Source organism: Pipra filicauda, unplaced genomic scaffold, assembly GCF_003945595.2.
Source record: "Pipra filicauda isolate LSUMZ 115617 unplaced genomic scaffold, ASM394559v2 scaffold17_size4572894_pilon, whole genome shotgun sequence".
NCBI lineage: Eukaryota > Metazoa > Chordata > Aves > Passeriformes > Pipridae > Pipra > Pipra filicauda.
The window spans coordinates 1,335,495-1,353,353 of NW_024104287.1; the positions used below are offsets into that span (position 1 = coordinate 1,335,495).

General features: G+C 37.6%; 1 protein-coding gene across 1 annotated transcript; it reads left to right on the forward strand.

The window, feature by feature from the left end:
- The first annotated feature begins 304 nt into the window (after positions 1-304).
- On the forward strand, positions 305-12,875 carry LRIT3 (leucine rich repeat, Ig-like and transmembrane domains 3). The gene is made up of 4 exons (XM_027736592.2): positions 305-420; positions 1,635-2,113; positions 10,214-10,519; positions 11,550-12,875. The coding sequence occupies exons 1-4, from the start codon at positions 305-307 to the stop codon at positions 12,614-12,616; spliced, it is 1,968 nt and encodes a 655-aa protein (XP_027592393.1). The 3' UTR covers positions 12,617-12,875.
- The last annotated feature ends 4,984 nt before the right edge of the window (positions 12,876-17,859 follow it).

The window sequence follows — 17,859 nt, forward strand, 5'->3', positions numbered from 1 at the left end:
AGAAGAAGAAAAAAAGAGATATTTTATTACACACAAGTTCTACAAACTACATATTAACATAGTCTTAAAACACACTGGATGTGATTTGAAGCAGTGTGTGTTCTGACAGAGTAAAGAACGAGCTGGTTTAACTGATCCCATTCAGGATACATTTGAAGGTTAAGCAACTACAGATCTCGGCTAATCTCTTGTAATCTGCTGTTACTAAATGGATGTCTACATGCACGTTCGTAGCACACTGCACATGAGTGCTTAGGAATAAAGTTTTCAAATTTTTTCATGTCAGTTCTGCTGGGAGGAAGCCATGTATCTGTTTATTTATTTCTACTTCCTAATGAGCTTTTTTGAAGAAGTTCTTGGTTTCTGTCCTTCACAATGCACTTGCGTTTACCATGGCAGAAGTGATGGCACTGGAACAAGGTATATATTTTATTATTTGTTATATAGGGCAATTTATAAGAAAAAGTGTTAAAGAAATTGGAGATAACATTCTCATACATTGCCAAGTAATTCTAGAATACTTGAAACAAACACATATTTTACACTGATGTTCTATGGCTAGCAGCATTCCTGAACAGGAGCAGATGGTGATTATGGCTTTGTACTTGGCAAATAGATACTCTAAATCTTCATTTTTTGCAGAAGGCAATTTCTTTCTGCTCCTTGATTTTCCTGCTGTTGTAATGTCCTTTCCATTTCTACAAACTACTTAACTACTGTAAGGTGGCTCTGATTTAAATAAAATACAGTAGTTTGTTTTTTTTTAATCTAGAGTAAATCATGTAATTTTTGACAATAAGGAGGTTAATTTGAAATGTGGTGACCTGGTATTATCATGTCAAATTTAGGAGGTGCTCTTTGTCATTGCTGCTTACTGTCACAGCCTATCTGGTATAAAGCTGCATGAGGAAAAAGTAAAATAGAGGAAGAATCTAGAGAAAAGGGGGAGAAAATTAGACTTACTGAAGGCAGGAGAATCTTCAAGCTAGTATGTGCAAACAATATACCCCAAAGAATTGAAAAAGTATACTGACACCTGAAAATGCTGAGAAATCCATTTCACTGAAATCAATTGGAATAGAAAGTTCTTAGCATCTCTATAAAGCAAGTAATTCATAAGTAGACATCAGAAAGAGAGAGAGAAAGCTCTTCTTTACTCAAATATGCTTTGGTATATTTTGAATTATCAGTCTATTCTGAAAGGTAAGTATAGAAAATGCTTTTAATCTTTATCATACAGAAAAATTAGATTAGTAATCCTATATTCTGAATTTTAGTAAATTAGATGACATCCAGTTCCCACCTGAGACACATGCATGCATTATTCCTTATACAAGGGCTTCTGTTTTTCAGTTGTCAATAGAGTGAGGGATGCACAGAGGACGGTGCTTACATGCTTTAGAACAAAGCAAATCTAGATTTCATGTGAAAGAAGGATCTTTTCTGTTTTGTATTCTTTTTCTCTTTAGAGACTCCATGTTTGTGGAGTTTGTTCAGCTTTTAAATGCAGAGGGTTGTCCTTCATTTCTGGTAGTAGTGTTGCAGAAAGTAATAGCATTTGCATTTAACTCTGAAATTCAAATTTCTGATAAATAAATGCAATCCTTTTCTTTTTTCTTTTCCCCTGGTGCTAGGTCTGTACTCTGTAATGATCCTGACATGTATGAAATCCCTGTGAATGTTCCTGTGGATACTGTAAAACTTCGAATAGAGAAAACTGTCATACGAAGGATTCCAACTGAAGCCTTTTACTACCTAGTAGATCTCAAATACCTGTGGGTAACTTACAACTGTGTAGCCAACATTGATATCAGCAGCTTTTATAACTTGAAACTACTGCATGAGTTACGGCTGGATGGTAATCTGCTCTCAACTTTCCCTTGGGAATCACTGGCAGAGATGCCCAACTTACGGACTCTTGATTTACACAACAATAAAGTGACCAGCATTCCCGCTGATGCTGGCCGGTACCTGAGAAACCTCACCTACCTGGACATATCCAGCAACAAGCTAACCACCTTGCCATCAGACCTGATGGACATCTGGCCCCCCTTCTCAGGAACTGTCCTGTCCAAGAACACAGACATTCTGGTGACACAGAGAGTCATTTTGGGTATGTTAAACAGCCTCTCTTATTCCTTATTAAAATGTACCTAAATGTTAAATTGCAAGTGAGAGCAGATGGGGGACCAGCCTGGGATTCAGGAGAGTGGGTTTTATCCAGGTCAGTCTTCTGGTTTGCTCTGTGATTATTTATTTATTTATTGTTGGTGACAGAAAACCATAAAACGAAGATAGTGACCTCCATGTATGTTGATATCTCACGATTATAAAACTTGAGAGAATCCAGTCTACGTGAATATGGGCCATATGGAGTATTCAGTAGCCATATAAATACAGGACTTACACAGTGTTTCTGGTGACATTTCTGTCATCTCTATATGTGTTCTCAACCGCGAGCATGTCCATTTGCGGCTGTTTTTTCCCAATGGCTCAAAAGCCAAGCAAGTAGCTAGGAGCTGATGCTCATATAAAGCCTGTCCTGTGACACAGTGCTGCAGATAGTGTTGGTGGCTCAAAAAAGGGCAACTCTGCTCTCTCCAGGACCCCTGTTGACCTTGCATTGTTTTAAAGGTAACTGATTATCCTGAAGTTTTTCCCAATTTACATATTGAATATGAGAGAGAGAGTAGGAAACTGATCCCTACAACTTCAAGGTACTTTTTAGAATTTTTAAGGCAATTAAATTTAAGAATGATTTGGTCACACTCTGACTTTTTTAATAATTTTATCCATCTCTCTATAGTACAATTATATCCGTTCTATTTGTGGCCTTGTGCTGTATCTTACACTTTCTCTCCACTTCTTAGTCTTACAGGTACTCCCTTTCTCTTCTGCAGTCTCAGAATTTAGCTGGAACAGTTCTATCAACAGTGTTCTTTTCTGTCACTGTTTACATATAAGTGCTTGTTTTGACTTTTTTTGTAGTGTAGCAAGTGGAAGGGAGGAAAACCAGCTGACTGTCTCTACTGCAGTAGTTCTATAAGCACTGGTAAAGATCAGCTCTGTGTTGTACTGCCTAGTATTTCCAATTTCTTGATCGAAAGCCCCACTATTCAGTGTTCATTTGTTCAGCTGTTTTGTTTCACAGCAGAAGCTGCAGTTTGAAACTCTCATTTAAATGAGATTTTATATAAGTGACTTAAGAGATGCAAGTAGGCTGAACAACTTATATGCATGCAAATTGTAGGTTTGCAGCATTAAAGGGTCTTTGTTTATTCAGGATTAAAAAAAAAAAAGAGAGAGAAAGCTGTAAAAGTAAGTCCATCTCAGCACTCCTTTCCCTGTCCCCACACTGAAGGCTACAGGAGGCAGTAAAGTAAGAGCTGACTGTGCTAGATCTAATCCTCCTCGTGATCTGATGAGGGAGTCCCAGGGGTTAATTGGTTTCCTTGTCTTACACGGCCCTCACCACTTAAAAAATAAACCAAAAGAAACTAAAAAAAACCCCAAACACCACACCCTCCTAGCATCTCCTTCCCACTCCCCCCCCCCAAAAAAGAAAAACCAACAAACCAACGGAAAGAATAAACACCAAAAAATCCTAAACCCACACGCACACTTCTCTCTTCCCCTCACCCCTGGCAACCATCTGCATGCTTCCTTAGTGCAGGCACATTGCCAGCCTCCTCTAGTCCTGGAAAACCCTCTAGTGCCAGCATTGAGTTCTTTAGAGACCTGAGATGTGACCTTTGGACCATTTTCTGTTATGAACTAAAAATGGGTTTTAACACAGATCTCCAGAGGGACACACGCTGTGAGTTTAAACAGCATTTTGCTTCTCTTTTATTTTTTACTGTTAGGTGCTAAGGAAGGTGCTGTGCAGCCATTACAGATTTGTATCTGAGAATGCAAAATGCCAGGTAGTACTTTTATTGTGTTGCGTTGAATAAATCTACCTTATGTAAGCTATGAATTAATTAGCTGAATTTTTTTTTGTCGTTGGCATCATAGCTTTCTGATGAGTATATCCCACTGAAGACAGACAGTGCTTGCTACATAATAAACTCTGTAGTGAGTAAGACAGTCCCCTTCCTCTGGAGATTTGACAGTGCAAGGCTCTTTATGTCATGGATTATTTTGACAAATTTACTTAGTCTTCACTGGGTGCTAGTTTTGTTATATGTATTGCAAGTTGTAGTTACAGCACTCACACTCACTGGCACTGTTGATGGACTGCTACAAAGCAGTTGTTTTTCAGGAATGAATGGTTGATAGAAACTATCAGACTAGAAAGATCACTTAGGAGTTGAGATGTCTCTGTAATGCTCCAACCATCTCTAAGGAGAAGTTGGCTTGTCTCTGACACTCCTGTCTCTATGTGTCCTGTTGGAGCATGAGGGAGAAGAAATGTATCCCATAGATACTCTCCGCCTCCTCTGAGTTGGAGATAAAGATCACAGAGATATGTGATCAGGAAGGATCACATAGGATGCAGATCCAGAGGAACTGAGCCCTTCTGGTAAAGTCATAGCTGTTCTTAAAGCCTGTGTCCAGACCACCCCCATAGCCTCCTGTGGTAACCTCCTCCAGTGCTTATCTATCAGGATAGTGAGAAAGTTTCTCTTAATATCTAACCTCAATCTCCCTTACTACAAACTAAGCTGATTACCTCTTGTCCTACAGGAGATGGACATACAAAAAAACTAATTACCATCTCTCATAGTAATCTTTCATGTTTTCCTTCCCTGTTTGCCATCCTAACTAATCACACAGATTTTTTTTCACCAGTTGCTAATATAGTTAAAATAATGTGAAGGCTTTTTTTGATTGGTGGGGGTTTTTTGTGGCTTTTTTTTGGAGGAGGAGGTGGAGGGTGTTTCTCATTTTCTACCATAGCTATTGGCTCCCTTTGGACTCCTTTGAGTTTTAAAAAAACACGTCTCCTAAAATGTGATTCCCACAATTGCATGCTTTCATGCTTTGATGCTCAAGACTGTCCTACATAGTTCAGCTATTCTCTGTGAGAGCATTCAACCTGACCTATGTACCTACTTAGAATGGTAACTGCAGCCAGAACTCTGCTAGAAGGTGGAACCCAGAACAAACAAATACTGTTTTTGTCTAGTCAGGGAAGCAGCAGTCAGATTCTAGTTAGTGTAAGCAATTGTGTCTTGAGCTGTCATCTCTCCCGGTTCTGGCAAGATAAGATTGCCACTTGTATTTCGTTAACAAGATCAAAACCAGCAAAGCCCCAAATTCAGATGTTTGTGCATATGTATTTTCTAACACCAGCAGGCAATTTTGTCTTCAGTGTCTTCACTGAGCATCAAGAAGGTTGCAGGTAAGAAAAAGTTCAGGTTCCTCATGTTTTTTTTAAGGACTCTTGGAGGAGCCAAAGACTACTGCCAGGGGACTGACATGTTAGCATCTCCTTATTCCAGTTTATAATCTCTGCACTAAGAGGTTTGGATTTTTTAAATACCTCCCTCTGTATGATGTTCCTCCGTGTGTGCACTGTGCTAAATGAAGGTGGGTTAGGGAATGATTCCTGGCCTTACGGCCAAGTGGCCCACTCTGGTTCTCATCCAGTTTAGGACCAGCTCTCTTTAAAGCTGGCTCTCCATTCCACATTTTGTAATACTTAGCCCTTGGTTCTCTGTGGGCTCTACAGGACACTGCAGTGACTCTGAAATGTATTTCCGTGAATCAGGGGTGCTTTTCCTTCACTCTAACCTGCCTGAAGTAATGTGGGAATTGCCTTCAAACCATACAGCTGTGCTCTTGTAATATAAAATAGCAGGGGTATGTTGTATGCCTTATGGAATGACAGGGTGATAGAATAGTTAGGAGGTGCAAAGCCTACTGCACTTACATTGGGGGCAACAACAGGACAGAGAGAGCCACCCTCGGTGTGGTGTCATCCATAAGCCTTTCAGGGAGCAATCCTTGGAGTTCAATCTGTCCCTGGAGCTACTTCTGGCTTTGTCTTGGAAATGCCCTTTGGAACAGCTGAAATAAAGCCGTGGAGTGAGCCGACAATTAAGCAGTGCAAATGATCGAGGGAGCAGTGTGTGAATTCTAGCCCTCTCTTGGTTACCTCTGGAGCCATAGCCTAATACTTTGATCCAAATCACAAATGAGTTTCAGCACTGGCTGCTGTACAGAGATTGACATTTCTGGCGTGAATGATGGCAGTAGCATTTTCCATATTGTGTACTCTGATGAGTCACTGAGAGGAACAGAGGAATCCAGGATTTAGTAGAGTAGCAGTTAGACGAGATGTTGCCTCTGTTGCACGTAGAGGTGCCAAAAATTTGGAATGCTGCAGGTCCCTCAGGCTCCCAGCTGGGCCATTGGATAGATACTTCTTTTCCTGAATATACTCCCTAGCAATTGCCCTGTGCAGAAAACACTGCAACACAGTGTTGGATGTGGACTTTACTGTTTAGAACCATGGACCAAAATTTGTAGCTTCAATGGGAAAGAGCCTTGGTTGGGTTGGCCCAAGCTGTGGTGAAAATATCTATCAGCTCAAAACTTGAATATTTTGCATCTTGCCATTTTGCAGCAACTGAAAAGCAGTTACACAAGTTAAAGTCTGAGTCTGGTTACTGATTTACAAAGTAAATTTTGCTCATAGCTATTTCAAATGCTAAAGTCCATATTGACACAGCACGGGGAAAACACTGCTTACTGAGAAGACTACAAAAATGTGCATGGACATATACATGTATTTGCTGTTGTACATGCAAGCATACATATAAATGTGTGACAGTAAATATAAAATATGCTAAATCTAGAAAGATAAAGGTTTTTAGAGCAATTTATATTTAATATTTAATGTTAAAATAACACTGCATTGGTATATTGCAATGCATAAATATTTATCTATATTTGTTTTGCCTTGGCTAGTATTTCTTTCTCAGATCAACAAGCTGCCTTAATATTTCTACAAAAGAATTCAGCATTTATAAAGATTTTCATCAAAAACATGTGCCATTGGAGACTCATTATTTTTATTTTTGCTTCTTAAGTAATTAAGGGGATTCCATCTTATTCCTTTATTAAAGTTCCCTATTCTTTTCCATTTTCTTATTTTTTCCCCTTTTTAAACTTTTTCTTTATTCTTTCACATGTTTGTTCTCACTTCTACCATATTGTAAACACAAACTGTTAAATTTCAGAATGCCCCTCATAGTTTGGAAACTAGGTTTACATCCACATTTCTGTTCTCTCCAATATCTAACTGAAATATAATCAAATTCAGTGTTTATCTTTGCTTCCAACTCACTAGTGCTTTCGTCTTTTCATTTTGGGAATTCACATGACTTGATGCTTTAAAATGGCTAAAAATAATGTGAATGCTGTCAGATATTGGCAAGACACAGGTAAATAGAAGGAATGTGCTGTGGAGGCAAGGAAGGAGCTCCTGTAGCTGTATATGTTCTCTGTATTTATGTAAGTCCTGCTTTTTAGCCAGTTCCACTGGGAAGCAAGATGGATGGGGGAGATGAACTGGCTAACTGATGTAACACTCACTTTGCACTACACACAGTAGTAGAGCCGTCTGGGACTACAGCTTTACTCTGAAGTTAAAACCAGGATTTCAGAATGACCTGAGATGGCCAAAGCTGTGTCCCAGACTGGACTAATCAACCATCCAGTCTAAGGACTGTTCATCTTTTCTTCATCATTCCTTTTATTTCATCAATTTTCGATACTTACTTTAACAACTTGGGTTTTCTTCAGGACACTGCAAGAATAAGAAAGCCATGTCTGTATAAATATTAGGAAAAGTTCCTTCACTGAAAGGATGGTCTGGGGAGTGGTGGAGTCACCAGCCCTGAAGGTATTTAAAAGACATGTAAACGTGGCACTTAAATACATGGTTTAGTGCTGGACTTGGCAGTAATGGGTTAACAGTTGGACTTGATGGTCTTAAAGGTCTTTTCTAACATAAATCATTCCATGATTCTATTTCAATAACAACTTTTGAGCACTTCGAGTAGATTAGAAACAGTAATAAACTTCTTCCTTTCCTGCAGTAAAGTTTGTAGGATGCAGAAAGCTGGCAGAAATATTTTCTATAGCGTTTAACATAACAGAGAATTCGCTGCCTAGTATGCGGGAGGGGAGCTCTGCTGATGCTGCAGATCTGTCCTGATTAATGCTGTGGGCCCAGAGTTCCTGCTCTGCTCCCTGCTTGAAGCACAGCTGACCCCTGCTTCTGTCCTCTAGATAGCACAGGGGCCATGCCAGGAGTTGACAAGCATTTTTCTCATGCAGTGTTTGCTATGGAGGAACTTCAGCAGTTGAGGCCCCTTGTTTCATGGGAATCCTGCTTTCCCTCTTATACTTCAGGGGAGTTCAATATTCAAATGCTCATATAGTCTATTTCTAAACAGAGTGAGGAAAATTGACCCCTTATAAGCAAGTGAGAATGAAAAAAAAAAAGAATATTACAGGAGTATTTTCTCTAACTACAAGCTTCCCTAATTGAAAAGATGAGCAAAACTAATTACATGCATGTGCTCGATTGAGCAGAATTTTTATAAGCACAAACAGCTGATGTGCCTAGATATGGAAAACACACTTGGATGGCATCTCTTTTCCTTGTGAATTTATGTGTGAAGATAATGGGCAAATTTTTATATTTTGGAGGTGTTTGGTTTTTTTGTTTGTTTGTTTGTTTGGTTTTGTTTGTTTTTATTTTTGTTTTTTAGGAAAAGCAGTTCTGATACAGTTTCCTTGACTTCTCCTTCTCTGTTCTAGCAAGCAATAAGTAGTGAATAGATGTAAAATCTCTTCTGTCTGGAAGGAGTGAAATTGGATTGTGATGTCAAAGTCACGGAATCTCTTCAGGTCAAGTCTTGTTTTAAAGAGTGGGGATTAATTGAGATTCACCACAGTTTTAACCAATCACTACCGTTGTGCTTAAAATAACCTAATCTTGGTCTGGTGATAAAAGGAAGCAGTAGTTAATTATTCATGTATTCTTTCATCTGTACATTTTTTCAGAACAAAACAAAGCATTTTTCCATTATCTGTTTTGATAATTCTTAACAATACACGCAGCAGGTGTTTCAGGCTTTTTTTTTCTTTTAATATTGGTTTGACTTTTCTGTTGAGCTCATTAGTAAATTAAATAGGGAGGGGTTCTTACATACTATCCCTTGTTTCAGACTGTATTTATTATTAGTACTCAGATGAGAAAGGTATGCTCAAAAGTATAAGTCAAATGAGAAAATATTTGAATACATGAATGACATGCTGTGTGGCATTTTACCTGGTGAAGTCACTGTTGCTCTATGAAGGTCAACATAGTGGAGTAATAAATACCAGTTGAGGATTTAAACTGATATTCCTTAGAAATGGATATTTTCTTTCAACACAGTACGTTCATAAAGGTGGAGAAGCCTCTCATTTAAAGACTGGAATCAAGAAGCAAATGTTATGGCCTCTGACAGAAGAGAAAGAGAGTTCTTGTGTGCCCTCATAAAAATATTGTAGTCATCAGGAGGTTTTGTGGTCCTTCCTATTTTTTACCCGTCTGCTATTCTTTTTATGAATATATTGCAAAGGCTGTACTAAATTGAAGCCAGACTTCTAACAATATTGTTATTTAGTTCAGAGCCAGATAAGAATTTTATTGGCCTAAAACTTTAGCTTTTATCCTTTTTTTTCCAAGGGACAGAGATGTTGACGTAAACTCTAAACCCTTAAATCATCATGTTCTCTGCAAGCATTGAGAAAAGGATCCTAGAAGATCAAGATGTAAAAGCCCAAACAAGGACCAAGAGCAGAGGAGAGTGACAGGAAACAATAGTCCTGAGAAGCTGTCTTTCCAGAAGGCACAGGCAGGTTAAAATGTATTGTCAGTCTCAAGACATCTTTTCAAAGCATTTTTTCCTAGATAAATATTAAAGTTAAGCAAAGGTAGTGCTACTACATTACTATGCTCCTGTAAACTTCTGTGAAGAAAAGGTCTAGCTTAATAAACATTCACACTGTTCTTCCTCACCTCTGAAAATACTCCCCCACCAGTCAGCTGAACAAAAAAGGCAAATTGAAAGAGAAAAGATTAACTCAGAATAGGTCCACAATCGTCCTTGATTGTACTTTGCGGTAGTCATGCATCACACTGTAACCACAATATCCATGTATTGCCTGACAACATTTTTTTCTTCCCCCTCTTTCCTCCCTGCTTCAGGTTTTCAGGACAACCCATGGTTCTGCGACTGCCGCATTTCAAAGCTGATTGAATTTTCCAAAATCGTGGACAGCTCAGTTGTGCTTCTTGATCCATTGATTTCGTGTAGTGGACCTGAGAGCCTGGCGGGAATCTTGTTCCAGAGAGCTGAGTTAGAGCAGTGTCTTAAACCATCTGTGATGACATCAGCAACAAAAATCACTTCCCCTCTGGGAAGCAATGTTCTGCTGCGCTGTGATGCAACTGGGTACCCAACACCACAGCTTACCTGGACTAGGTCAGACAATATACCAGTGAACTATACAGGTACAATTGCTCTTTTATAGGAAATGGGAGAGCCAAACATTTTTGGGTTGCTTGTGCTTTGAGATCATTGTAATGAGTAACAATGGACCTTGCACTGCATCAAGTTGGCAATTGTATCTGTGCAACAGCTGTTATGAAATTCTTTGTCTAGTTCTTGGTCTTAACAGGTCCATCAGGCTGTTTTGATTCTGGATGTGGTGTATAATAACAATGTGTATGGAAGGGAGAAATGCATGAAGCAGGGGAAGGATAAATTAAAATGGAGATTGGGTTAGTTGGGCCCTAACTCAGAAGCTGAAAAGCAGAAAGGAGAATTTGTTGCTGAAATTTCTGTTTTGTTTCAAAATGTTCTTGTTAAAAAATCCATAGCTAAGCCACTTAAATCTCAGCTTTGTAAACACGGGATTTTCCAAATTCATGTTTTCTACGTTATTTGCAAATTTTTCAAGGCTGTCATTATCTGATATCATTCTAGCTGCCGTGACAGATATTTATGTAGTAACTTAAAAGTAAAAATTATTTCTTACTAATGCCAAGTGGTTAGCAGTTATCATAGGTCTGAAGAAGGTAATAGTCCAGAGTACTGAAATATCTTAAGATAAAGGTAATTTCCAATAGTGTTCTAAATGGTCAGTATGGTCAGTGTCACTTGAAGTCAGTGAGATGTATTTAAGAGTCAATAGCAGCTTTAAGACATTTGATTTTGCTTTATGTATTTGTGTTTTACTTAGTGAAACTGCAAATTATGTTGTAATTACTCCGAACATTCATTTTCATTTTGACCCAAGCTGATTACTTTTATTTAATAATATAATATGACTGGGAATTCCATAGTTTGTGTTGGGAGTTTGATTTGGTTTTGGGCTTTTTGTTGTTGGTACTGTTGTTTTTTTGTTTGTTTGTGTTTTGTTTTTAAAAGTTTAATATATGTGATTCCTTTTGGCAGAAATAACTTAGGGGAAGAAATAGTCTAATAATGTTTACTTTCTCTTTAACTCCCATTCATAATACTCTTTGCATTTTTCTGTAGTAATTCAAGAAACTCCTGGAGAGGGTGTCAGATGGTCCATAATAAGCTTGACAGGAATTTCATACAAGGATGCAGGAGAATACAGATGTAAAGCCAAGAACTTGGCAGGAATGTCAGAAGCTGCTGTTACTGTCACAGTGGTTGGTGTAGTTACTACAACTGTGTCACCACAGAAGTATGGAAGGAAGCAAGAGGCTGAGAGACAGAACACAACTCAGGAGGAATCCAAGCAGGAACCCGAGACGACAACCACACCCCTTGCCACTACACAGAGCACAACCACAGCACTGGTTAGCACTGAAAGATCAACGAGCATCATGTTTGCTGACAAGAAGCAACCCAGGCCCATGTTTGATGGAAAGAAAAATTCAAAGGCTGTGACAAATGGAAACAAAAAGCAGACTGGGGAGATAAGCAACAAAGGTGAAGACACTCCATTGAATACAGCAGGTATGCCTGAGCAAAACATCACTGTGAAGAATCTAAGAGTGATCAGTGAAACTGATGAAAGAGTGACCTTAACTTGGAAAACTGTCAATGCCACAAGCAACTCCGCAGTGACTGTATTGTACTCCAAATACGGTGAGAAAGATATGTTGCCTCTGAGCACTGATTCTAACAAAAACAGAGTCACAATTGATGGTTTGCAACCTAGTACTCAATATATGGCATGTGTCTCACCCAAAGGTGTGCCACCTACAAAAGAACAATGTGTTATTTTCTCCACTGATGGGTTAAATGATGAAAGCAGTTCTGAGTTTTCTATTCTGATAGTGGCCAGCAGTGCAGCATGCGTGGTTGTTTTACCTTTGATATTTTTTTTACTCTACAAAGTTTTAAAACTTCATATGAAACCAAAAAGTGCAAAGGAAGCTGACCTTGCAAAAGAAACCTATGTGAAATTTGAAACACTATCTCTGAAACCTCGAACAGTGAGTGCAGGAGAGCAGCTCTGGGCACGGAGGTACACCGATGAGTCGGAAAGACTTCTCCTTTGCTCTAGGTCAAGCATGGATTCTCAAATGACCTTCAAAAGTGAGGGTTCTAGGTCAGAGTATCTGTGTTGAACATGAGTGAGGGTGGAAATGGAATAAACAATAGGTAAAATTATTCCAAAATGATGATACTGCATCTGGAAGCAGGTTGATGCTAAGTCGTGGTCAGAATATGATATCTGATATAATACAGTCTACTGGATGTGTAGAGTGGTGAGTAGGAGGGAGAATAGAAGAAAAATATTACCTGTTTATTTTCTTTTTTAATGTTTGTGACTTTGGATGTGAAGGCATGATGTTCTTCAAAAGATAAATACAACTTTGAAATGGTTTCCTGGTTAAAAATATTCTATTTCTTGTTTTTATTAAAATGTTCTGTTTTCTCTTCTCTCATTTTAACATATGATATCCCAATTGCATGTATCAAATACTAATCACAATCTTCAAGAAAGTGATGTACTTAAAAATAGAAGGAAAATAGTTTAAACTACTTCTATTGTGGTCAAAACTTTATTTGAAAATACAAGTTTTTTCTGACATCAGCTTGTGCTTTGAGATGTCATACAGGTCTGTTTGTACAGTATCTTGGATTGAAAGTGTTCTCAGGTCAGTGAAGACTGAAGCTACGTAGCCACAGTGTATGGGCTCTTGAGAGGTACAATACACATCATGTTGTCATTTTGCAGATGCTGTTGCAAAGGGCAAAGAAACTTCTTTAGTATTCTGAAGCTCAGATAAGATATTGTGAGTAACTCTGAGAGAGACACTAGATAATCATGTTATTTTACATCAGATGATCTTTTTGCAAAATCTCAGCCTTAGAATTTTCTTGGATGCATCTGTCTATATACCTCAATTTCAGAAATCTGTCCAGAAAATTTCGTGGTACTGTGTAATGCCACATGAACTCTTATAGGACTATATATTACACAGATATTGCACAATATTATGTACTATGCTTCAGTGATATAATACATTTTGAGATACAGTAAGGGGAGGTTTTGTCCCCAGGTCATGCTGGGTGTGAGGTTCAATGAGCACAGTGAAAGTTAATTGTGAGTGTGCTTCCTAATGTTTAAAAATTATGAATTAAGAGTAATAAATAAATTCAGAGTTGCCTATTAATGATAACAATGAATTGTCTATTCTGAGGCTGCTTTTTTGATGCCTGAAGTAAATAACAGAACTTTTATTGTTTTAGATTCAGATATTATGGTTAGAAGTATGTATGAATTGTGAACCACAGTTTTTCCTAAAAATTACAACTGTGTTGTTTTCTTGGACCTTTCTATGCCTAGAGGAACTATTTGTTTTGCTAGGAAATAGGAAATTGTAATTTTCCAGAGGGAAAATATTACTCAAAGCTACAAACCAAAGCTTAGTTTGTCAACTTCAAAACAGTGGCATTTTTCGATGTCACTAGTGTAGGATTAAATTTTGCCTGCTGGAATGCTGATGAGCTTATCTTGTAAGGCATAGATTAGTGAGAGGAAAACAGTTTGTCAAAAAGCGTCCAACATAAAATCATGGCAGGAAATGAACACACTGAAAAACCTCCATAGTATCTACACAATGGTGTTCAACAACCAGGACTAACAGAATGAGTATTTGAGACTTTGGGAGCTGTGGTAAGGAAGCAGATGAGATGTTCGAAAGTGCAAAATTAGCTTACCTGCTTAGAATTCACCTTGGTGTTCCTTTCCATGGTACTAGTATGTGTGGTTAAAAATCAACCTTTCTTTATTTTCAATGGATAATTTTGACTGCAGTGAAAATGGGTTTAGTGTTCTAAGTGGAACATTTTACTTCGACTTTTTTTTTTTTTAATTTAGGATTTTTTTAGGGAAAGCAGAGTCTTTTTGTGTCAAAATCAAGGTTCGTCTGACAAGCAGTTAATGATAAACTGAGATTTTAACAGGATCTGAAGTGTTTAAATATTTGCCTTCTTTCTTCCTTACAGATAGTATAGCTGGTAGTTGTTGAAGATGTTTCCAATTAAAAACATCATGTTTGTCATTAAGGAGAGCAATTGTACTAACATTTATTTTTTAATTCCTGGAGAATATTTGATTTCAGGTTTCAAAGCTCTGCAAGAAACCTGAATCTAGTTCTGGAGTTCAAAAGTGCTATTCACCTGACTTGTAGGTGATACATCAATATATAGAACTGAGGTGGTGTGCAGTTTGTTTGAGAGAGCTCACTTGTGAATGTAAACCTTTTGGTTTGACTAATCCTGGCGGAATTAGCATGTCCTAAAGTTAGAAATTAATCATGGACTATCAATATATCAAAGATGGAGTTCATTATAAAGGGCATGTTCTTTGAAGAAAACATGAGATACACGGTTTTTCCACAGTTCTTGAGACAAAAGAATTACATAACCCATATGCTTCTGTACCTCATGTCAAAACAGCAAATTTGCTGAGGATTTTTGGCAGGAATTTGGTACAAAGGCCAAATCACACAATAAAAGCATGTGCACTGCATCACCCAGGACTGGTTTAACTAAAGAGCTGAAGAAATACTTCTGCTAACAGATGCAATTTTTTATATTGTCAGTTGTTAATGATGTGATATAGGTTTTGTCACCCACAATAATTTGTATAATATCTTCTGAAATGCAATACTGAATCAATCATCACTATGAATAATGATGACTATAGTCTATATTTGCCTAGTAGGAGAATTTGTAGAGGATTTAATCAATGTTTATGTATCGCCTTTCATATATTTTGCACTTTGTTAGCTCAGTTCATCCTGCTTTTCACCAAAAAGGTTAGACCTCTTTTTATACGTTACATGGGTGTGTCAAAATTGGATGGCAAATGAAATAACTGAGTAATGTGAGCTGAATTCTAAATAGAGCTCACTTTTACTTAGAGCTTTAGTGGGCCTTAGTACTTAGCATACTTATCCATAATCTTGGCTTCAATGTGCACTTACTAAGCTAAACTTAAGGCATCCATGCATCTATTTTAGTCCTTGCCATTGCTCACAGTGGATTTTGTATTCCTTGCACTATCATCGGATTCTCATACTTTTCTCAGACAGGAAATTAATTTCATGGATACCATGAAAATGTCTGTAATAGCAAAACCATTCAGACTTGGACTACATCTAAGAGGCTAAACAAAGGACATTTTAAACTCATTACCTTTTCAAAGAAGTAATTAAAATAGAAACTGTTTTGATGTGAAAATAAAAAATTGTTTTTATACAAGACACTGTGTTTGCCTGACCCTTTTGTCTTTGTTTATAGCTTTAGAAAATACGTGATGAGTGTAGCTATGGGGACAAGAAGAAATGTAAAAAGAAATGAGAATACAAAAAGAAGGCTGAGAAACAACAGAAGGGTAATATCCTAGAGAATGCTGTGACTGTGTGCCACAAAGTCTTTTGCTTGCAATTCTGCTGTGTACATGGCAAGGGTGCTGGGGCATCTGCAGACAGGTAGCTGTATAAGGATGGATGAAGATACTGCCAGCTTATTGCAATGATTGGAGCTCTACATGTGCCCAATTTCAACAAGGTGGGGGGGCAGCTATAAAATTGGAGTGTGGAACAAAGGCACCAGGGGAATTTGAAAAATGTACTTGAAGCTGTTCCTAAAGTCTGCCTGTGTCTCAGTGAAAGCTGTGAAAGCTTTTTGGAGGACATTGTCTTTAAACTGAAAAAAGGGAAGCAAGTAGCTTACGAAGGTATTGCATCAACAGCAATTCCGGCTAGACTGTGAAACCTAGATATAATATACTGTCATCCATTGTGATCTATGGTTTTCTTTTGAAAATAACCAATTTGTTAGATTTGTGGCTAGGAGGTAGACCAATTTGAATTTCCTTCATGGTCCCAGATGAGATTTCAAAATTAACCTTTTTTAAATTATTTTATTGGGTGTAGACTGGAAACAAGCTGACCTGGATGCCTTCTGTCACAGAATTCATTGCATTGTTCTAGGTGTAGAAAGCCACAGAAGCTTCAGGTTAGCACTGTCACTTCCCTTTTTGAATATGAGAAATTTTCAGTAGAATAGATGCTTTCTCTTTTCTTTACAAATCACTGAAATTTTTTTCCTTTGAATTTCAAAGGATCAAAGTTCCCTTCAGAGTGGAGGCATGATTATTGTGTCATTTTTATATATCTGAAAGACTCTCTTACTAAACAGTGGGAAAATCAAGCCGAAATGTCAGTCTGAAATATCCTGTAGCAAGGAGGGATTTATTTTTTTTTTACAAAGCTGTATTAATAATCAGTATTCAAGATAGTATTCTTTTCAATCACAAAACCAGAAAGCAGCTATGAAGAAAGGGATATAATATTTCCCAATATAGAAGTAAAAAATCTGCACTTTTCCCCAATTGTCTATTTTTTATGAAGTAACATCCTAATCTTGTGTTTGGAAAGAATGTGGAATTGCTCAAATTATTGCAGCAAATTCAGTAGCACCTGTCAGGTATATATTTTAAGTATATTGTTCTAACTTCAGGTCTGGTATTTTTGAAAGACACTTGATTGGCTTAAGAGTATTATGAAAGGATGACTGTACAAACAACTATAACCAACCTCTCATACTAGTGGAATACCAGTTTACTGATGATGTGTGAATATCTACATTTTGCAGAAGATGCTCTGACAAGAAAATACTTTATTCTAAAATACGGTGAGCAATCAAATATTCGGCACATCTTTTTTAAGGAGGTGTCAAAGGAATTCAGTCATGGTGTGAGTTTTCTTTTTTTTTAATAATGTTCTTTTATGGAAGTGACTCAGGTGACTGAGAGAGGACTTGGTGGAATGCTTATGCCTAGAAAAGCACGTTGTTGAAATGTGTTGTCTTACTCTCTTTTAATACAGGAGAAAGGAGCTTTATGTGTGTGTGTACGTGTATTGAGGGCAGGAATAGAATATTCCAGGGTTGTTGCCTCAGACAGAATTCAAGCAGTTTCTTCTAAGGCTTTTGGTATGGACAGCTGGTACTTGAGAATGCTACTGGACTTGATGGAAAGTAAGAACAATCCAAAATGACAATTACTAGTAGACTCAATGCAACTATAATTTGTTGCTTGCTCAGTCAAGTAAACAAATGCTCTGTTGATGTATTTTTAGTCTTTTCATTCATTTAGACATGCGGTTGTAGGAAACCTTTGGCATCCTCAAACAAATTTTCTAATACTTCAAAAAGTAAATTTACAAACAAATCTCCAGATCATGTTCCTGCTTTACTCTTTCTCACTTATTCTTTCCAGTTCAATATTGTTTTGGAAAAGAGGAACAATATGTATAGTCTGCTTTGTATTATTTTCCAATCTCTAAAACAA

Coding starts and splice junctions, on each gene's coding strand:
- LRIT3 (XM_027736592.2), top strand. CDS start 305: ATGTATCTGTTTATTTATTTCTACTTCCTAATGAGCTTTTTTGAAGAA. Junction 2,114..10,213: donor GACACAGAGAGTCATTTTGG/GTATGTTAAACA, acceptor TCCCTGCTTCAG/GTTTTCAGGACAACCCATGG. Junction 10,520..11,549: donor TATACCAGTGAACTATACAG/GTACAATTGCTC, acceptor ATTTTTCTGTAG/TAATTCAAGAAACTCCTGGA.